Raw genomic sequence first — 6,841 nt, forward strand, 5'->3', positions numbered from 1 at the left:
GACTTAATTCTTCAAGTGCAGTTATGCTTCGTCCACACCAGGGAGTGTTACCTTCACTTTGCGAGAAGAAAACTCATTTTGAGGAACATTCATACCACCTAAGAGCACCCACATCCTTCGGCGCCCACTCCAACACGCCCAGATGGAAAACCCAAGTATTTTGCTCAAGTGTCTCCGTGATAAAACTCATGTGGGTGCAGTTTGATGGAATAACCCATCACACACCCACGAAAAATTCACACAGGTTCCTTGGCAGATTGGTAGTTCAGATCTGTTATTTTTTAGAAAAAACCTGTGTTTGAAAAGAAAAAAAACATGACAGAGTTTATGGAAGTATTTTTTAGGATTTTACTGCAAACCAATGGGTTTGGTCACAAAAAAAATATGATACATATAACCATGTTAATTATATTACATTACAATGATGGTATACATTACAAGTAAGTCTGTAAGTTTAAATATACATCTAGAGTTACAACTGAATGTACAGATCTTTTTTACAATACATACAATCAGGAATGAAAAATCCCCAAACCCCAAGCCCATAAATAATGCCCATTTTACAGATGACATCTTTTAAACTAAAAAAGAAAAAAAAAAATAAAGAAGAAACAAATGAAACCAACAGCTTTGACTGACTGCAGCTGGGGCATTTTGGTCCATAAAATAAAGAAGAAACAAACAAAACCAACAGCTTTGACCGACTGCAGCTGGGGCATTTTGGTCCATAAAAACCCTTTCTAAAAAATAGAAATCTTTTTTTTTTTTTTTTTTTTTTTTCATAGCAGCAATGCTTTCTTCAAGCATTTGGATACACAAGTAATTGCGAGCCCATTTCAATAATTTCAGTTGACTGTATAGATTTACAAAAGAAATTTCAAAATTACACTTAATTTATCTTCCAAATATGGAAGAAACAAACAATGCCCCACATTGTGGTATCCTGCAAGTGTCACACTGATGCTTTTAAACTAAGTCCATCTGTAGTACGCAGACCACACGCAGACCATTTGTTCACATAGTAAACCCACGTAAATGAACTGAGAAACACACTCTGCAACAGGGGGAAGCTTTGGAGCTCACCAGATCTCGTCAGAAAATTAAAAAAAAAAAAGAAGAAAAAAAAAGGCACATTTCAGAAAATCCTCATCACGTTCTTCTAGATCTTCAGGCAAGGCTTTTCAAGGAGCACGATTTCCCAAACGGCTTGTTCTTACTCCTACGATCCACCGGAGCAGCCCATGGCAGCAGTCCCTCTTGTTTTTCTTTCCCAAGGAGACAGCACCACTTTGGGGGGGGGAAGAACGAATGGAAACGAAAAGCTTTTTTTTTGTAAAGCTCATTTTAGAGAGTGATGTGCTCTTCAAAACCAGGAGGAAAAAAAAAAAAAAAAAGCTTCCAGCAAACAGTGTCGTTGAAATTAAGGCTGCAAAGCTGCCACCACGGTGGAAATGTGCAAAATTCTCTTTTCAAGGTGACTGGTCGACTGGCGGTTCCACCAGAAGGCCCAACGAAAATAAAAATAATAGTTATTATTATTTAAAAAAAAAAAAAAAAGGAGATAAGACGGACAAACGTTCACAGGAAAGAGTCCACGGGTGGGGCGTAGGAGAAGCCCAAAAAAGCCTCAGCGGCTTCTTTGACGCTGGCGGTGATGAGGATGCTGTCTGGGGACTGGCCGATGGAGTTGGGGACTGGCTCGTCTGTAAACTCGGGATCAAAGTGCCTCAGGTCACTGGGGCCGCTCTGCAGAAAGGGCAGAAAAGGGAAAAAGAGGTGACATTTAGACCCGAATTTCTTTCGCGAGCGCACGGTTCCAACCAAAAACGGGGACAAGCACCTTTGTGCAGGGAAGACTCACAGCGTTATCACCTGGGGTTTATTGTTTTAACAGCCTTTGCTGGTTTTAGTTTGAATTTTATCTTTTTTTTTTTTTATGTTGCTACGTATCATCTCAATAAAAACAAGATGATTTGATTTAATACGCTACCGTCCAACTAAGCTCATGCAACACAAGCCAGGGGCAGGCGTGCCAGACTTTGATCCCTGGGCTAGTTATTAAATCTAGTTTCTCAAAATGCTCAGAAAGTGAAAGAGAACCGCCTCCACAACCACATCCCTCTCTTGAGGTGCTGGTATCTGACAAGCCAAAGGTCAACTCTGCCCTTGGGGGAAGCTCTTTGCTTTCTCCACACCTCACCTTCCCCTTCGGTAAAAGGGGGATGCTGGGGATTATTTTAAAATAGCCACGCCAACCAAGCATGTGAGAGGCCAAAAAACCCCAGCTAAATTTAGATTGTCTATCAGCAGAAAGACAGCTACCTCTTATTTTCAACCTCACATGGGCAGCCCTAGGGGAAGGAAAAGCTCTCTTCCCCAAGTATAGTGTCCCCCCAGCTCCTGGGCACCCCACAAAGACAAGGAGGGGTGGGGAGGAAACACTTCATGCATTCTATAATTAGAAATGATACCTACCACATTTGGGTTAAAAGGAGGTGTAATCTTCTTATTAATGAGATCATCCCAGTTAATTGGGGAGAAGAAGATGTGATTCTTAATCTCCATCTGTTACAGAGAGAAAAATAGATTAATTCAGAGCCAAGCTAATGTATGACCAGTACGGCCTGGTCATCCCCCTCCCCTGTGCTGTCTACGGGCATGGGGTGGTTTGCACTTACAAAGTCCTCCTTGGCACCAAGCCTCTTTGTCCTGTCCTTCTGCAGGAGGCCTTCCAGGAGATGTCTAGCCGAGTTGGTGATATTTGGCTTCAGCTGCAGAGGTTTGTTCAAGATGTTGTCGTACATTTCCGCCGTGTTCCTGCTGTAGAAGGGCGGCTGTGGGAATGGCAAAGGAGAGACCCGGGTTAACGAGGCTGAGGAGGGGACATGGGGTTTCTTCTGGGGAAAGGACCAGCAAGTCCAGTTTGATCCGTCGTGAAGGATTTGTCCCTTACCAGGCCATAAAGCATCTCATACAGGACTGCTCCAAGGCACCACCAGTCCACAGTCCGGTCATAGGGCTGCTTATGAAGAACTTCAGGAGCGAGATACTGTGTAAGAGAAGGAAGAGAGCCACGTTAGGGTCTTTATAATTAGGAGAACCTCCCCGTTCTTGAATGAAAGCAGCTTAATAAATCCCTGCAATACCTAAGCTACCGGAAAGCTGCAAGCTATTTATGAAACAGGGAGACAGCTCAAAAGCTGTTCTCTCTGGCTCAACGTGTCCTACATGTCCTTACTGGCATATTACAAGACCCGTAACACCCCCTGCTTGTCTAACCACCCACAAATAAACATGGGAGACGTCAGTTTTCAGTGAGGGGGACACTCTACGAGCGGCCTTACCTCTGGTGTCCCGCAGAAGGTGGAGGTCGTGCCGTTGTGCTCAATGTTTTCTTTGCAGAGTCCAAAGTCGGTCAAGACAATGTGCCCCTGGGAGTCGAGCAGGATATTCTCTGGCTTCAAGTCACTGTAGGAAGAGATCAAAGACAAGGGTTCGTTAGAGGAGCTACAGGGAGGGACTCTTTATCAGGGAGTGGAGGGATAGGACGAGGGGTAACGGTTTTAAACTGAAAAAGGGGAGATTTAGACTAGATACTAGGAAGAAATTCTTTGCTGTGAGGGTGGTGAGGCACTGGAAGAGGTTGCCCAGGGAAGCTGTGGCTGCCCCATCCCTGGAGGGGTTCAAGGCCAGGCTGGATGGGGCTTGGAGCAGCCTGGTCTGGTGGGAGGTGTCCCTGCCCAGGGCAGGGGGGTTGGAACTGGATGATCTTTAAGACCCCTTCCAACCCAAACCATTCTACGATTCTATGAAGGTATTTTAGGTGAAGTTGTTTACAGAACTTCACCAAGTCACGAAAAAATACTAAAAGCGACTCGGAGCTCGCATGGAGATATTTTAGGTGCAGTTGTTTACAGAACTTCACCAAGTCACGAAAAAATACTAAAAGCGACTCGGAGCTCGCATGGAGATCCAACTTTTCAACGCTTATTCCACAAAGCACGTGGTTTTTTGCAGTCCAACAAACTGAAGGCAGCTTCTTACCGATACACGATGTTGAGGGAGTGCAGGTAGCCCAGGGCACTGGCGATTTCAGCAGCGTAAAACCGGGCTCTGGGCTCCAGGAAGCAACGCTCCCTCTGGAGATGGTAGAACAACTACAGGAGACAGAGAGAGAACAAAGTGGTGTAAGCGGCGCCAGAGCCTGTTAACAATGCACTTAATTAGACTCAACATATATAGCCAGGGAGAACAATAGCAGGAAATGGCCCAACGATCCTTTGGTAGTTTCAAAACTTGGCAGGCTGGAAACATTCAATCTCGTAACCTTTCCCCCATGACTTTTCCCCTTGCAATTCTTTTTCATTTAAAAGGAAGGGTGAAAAAGTCTACTCCACCACCGTGCACATGATAGGAAATACTATTTCATTTTCTTACCTCTCCACCATTGATGTAGTCTAGGACAAAATACAATTTGTCTGCAGTTTGGAAGGAGAAGTGAAGCCCGACCAGGAAGGGGTGTTTCACATTTTTCAGCAGGACGTTGCGCTCTGACATGATGTGCTTCTCCTGAAAACATAAGGAATCGTCAACGTTTAGTACACTTGCTTAGTAATAGCAGTAAAAATACATTTGATGGACGTGGCAATGGTATCAGGAAGACACAACTCACCTCCTTCTTCTTCAGGATTGCTTTCTTCTGCAGGACTTTAACTGCATAGAACTGCTCTTCTGCCTTATGCCGTGCGAGGAGAACCTGAAAGAGGATAAAATCCCACAACTGAGCACTACTGAAATACAGAACAACTTGGAAACACAGCAGGGAAACAAGCCTTTGTGTTTAAACCACTGAGCACTGCGACATCCCTCTGGGTCAACGTGCAAACCCTTTGCTGGAAATGCCTAAACTATTACCAGATTAATCCAGCCCCAAATTTTTACATCTAGTTTCTTTCCCTTCCAAAAGCCACGTCTATATTCTTCCCAGCACCAGTTGCACCTCACTCCCTGGCTCTATTCTGACTCTTTCAGATGCAGCACCCTGCTCCCTCTCCTCGCAGCTACGGAGGGAGCCAGGCACTGGGAAGTGGGACACGCTTGGGTCTGGTTTAAATGGACATCATTTACCAAAGCCAGTACAAACCCAACCCTCAGGCATTACACACAAGAGATGAAGAGTAAATAAGTTACCACACAAAAAAAAAAAAAAAGAGTGAAGCTTACCTTCCCAAAGCTGCCTTTTCCAATCACTTTTAAGAAATGAAAGTCTGATGGTTTGGCGTGTGGGTTGGATGATGGACCAAGATTGATCTGCTGGGAAGGACTGGGCTAGAAAAACAGACAGAAACCACCCTTATTAAAAGAGTTTGGTAGGGAGAGTCTCAACAACGTCTTCTTAAAAATATAAAAACAGACAGAAACCACCCTTATTAAAACAGTTTGGTAGGGAAAGTCTCAACAACGTCTTCTTAAAAATATAAATAAAGTGACCTTGGAAATTAAGATTAGCATTCTTCTTACCACTAAAACTTTAATTTTGACATCTACCAGGTATCTTAAACTATTAGGTACTAAGAAGAGTATAACAGTCACATCTTACTTAAAAGTTATTGCTGAGGTCTTAGCCACATTCCATAATGAAGTAATGGCTAATAAAGCTTTTTTTTTTTAAAATTTATTCTCTATATTGGGAAAAGAAAAAAAGTTTCAGTCCTTTACTCAATTACTCTTTTTCCCAGTTACACCAGAGTGCCATGAGCTGAACTGAAGTAACACTCATGGTGCTAATTTTGCTTGCACTACTAATACTACCCATCTGATGTTCTAAAAACGCTTCACTGAGTAAAAGCTACTTACCGGGGGAGAAGGATTAGCATTCATAAGTTCAGGCTCTTGGGGCTGGGAGATTTTCAAGATAGACTGAACTTCTGGGCTGCAGGGATAAGAAGAGTGCACCATTAGAAAGAGTCATCAGGTAGATCTTCCCACCAGAGGGCACGCACGGACCGAGGAAGATGAGTGTTGGTTTGGGCTTATTGGAGAAGGCAACTGAAACGATCTGTTTGACTAAAGAGTAGAATTTATCTAGGGAAAGTAAACTCCCGTCATGCAGAGAAATGTATTTATACTGTAAGTACAGCTCTAAATGAGTTAATTTCGCTAGAAATCCCATCCGACTTATTTTTTCCCAAACCCAGCTCACTAGGATTGTTGCCAAGTGAGTAATACCCTCAAGGAGATCAATTAACTCTTCCGTAACAGTCATGCCAGAAGCATTACCGTAAACAGACATCATTATTTTTTTTTTAAAGTAGATCTCGCAATAGGTAGTCGTATTTCTGAACTGAAATCTGGCCAAAATCTCCAAAATTTCCAATACTCACTGCTTGCAGGCGTAGGAGTTGGTGGCGATCTTCTGAATGAAGTCGTTCAGCCCCATTCTTCTCTGCTTCATGAAAGCTAGGGAGGAAAAAAAGAGAAGGAAAAATTAAAATCGTTCGGCCATCTGGCCACAAAAAAGAAATAAAATATATAAAAAATCACAGCCTACTGCTGCCCCCCAAAAATCCTCAAGGAAGAAGCCCCCTCACCGATGAGGATGGCCACCATCCCTCTCATCTTGGAGTAAGTCAAAGTAGGACCAGACGATGCCTCGGCGGCTTTCACGGTCATTTTTTTGGAGCCAAGAGGAAGGTGGTGGTGGTGGGGGAAAAAAGATAAATACGATAGGAGGCTCCGACACCACCGCCTTCCCAGCACCGCACTGCCTCGGCGGGGCAACCGACGGCGCTTAAGTGGCGACGGTGATGGGCGGGATCGGGGCGGGGCGGTGACACTCGTG

The 6,841-nt window shown here is 44.0% G+C and overlaps 1 protein-coding gene across 4 annotated transcripts in view; it reads right to left on the minus strand.

Moving 5' to 3' along the window:
• Positions 1-713: 713 nt before the first annotated feature.
• The window catches only part of SGK1 (serum/glucocorticoid regulated kinase 1), a 63,412-nt gene continuing 57,284 nt past the window's right edge, over positions 714-6,841 (minus strand). For 3 of the 4 annotated variants that reach the window (XM_014943621.1, XM_014943623.1, XM_014943624.1), the window contains 11 exons: positions 6,384-6,459; positions 5,857-5,932; positions 5,224-5,328; positions 4,673-4,756; positions 4,438-4,569; positions 4,045-4,157; positions 3,345-3,468; positions 2,954-3,049; positions 2,679-2,834; positions 2,476-2,565; positions 714-1,746 (listed from right to left, as the gene is read on the minus strand). In XM_014943621.1, the coding sequence (XP_014799107.1) occupies positions 1,579-1,746; positions 2,476-2,565; positions 2,679-2,834; positions 2,954-3,049; positions 3,345-3,468; positions 4,045-4,157; positions 4,438-4,569; positions 4,673-4,756; positions 5,224-5,328; positions 5,857-5,932; positions 6,384-6,459 (1,220 nt within the window). In that variant the 3' untranslated portion in view covers positions 714-1,578. Of the gene's footprint in view, positions 1,747-2,475; positions 2,566-2,678; positions 2,835-2,953; positions 3,050-3,344; positions 3,469-4,044; positions 4,158-4,437; positions 4,570-4,672; positions 4,757-5,223; positions 5,329-5,856; positions 5,933-6,383; positions 6,460-6,590; positions 6,775-6,841 lie in introns of those variants that run through there. The other variant, XM_014943622.1, reaches the window with a different exon arrangement.

This window comes from Calidris pugnax, unplaced genomic scaffold (assembly GCF_001431845.1).
Source record: "Calidris pugnax isolate Ruff unplaced genomic scaffold, ASM143184v1 scaffold119, whole genome shotgun sequence".
Taxonomy (NCBI): Eukaryota; Metazoa; Chordata; class Aves; order Charadriiformes; family Scolopacidae; genus Calidris; species Calidris pugnax.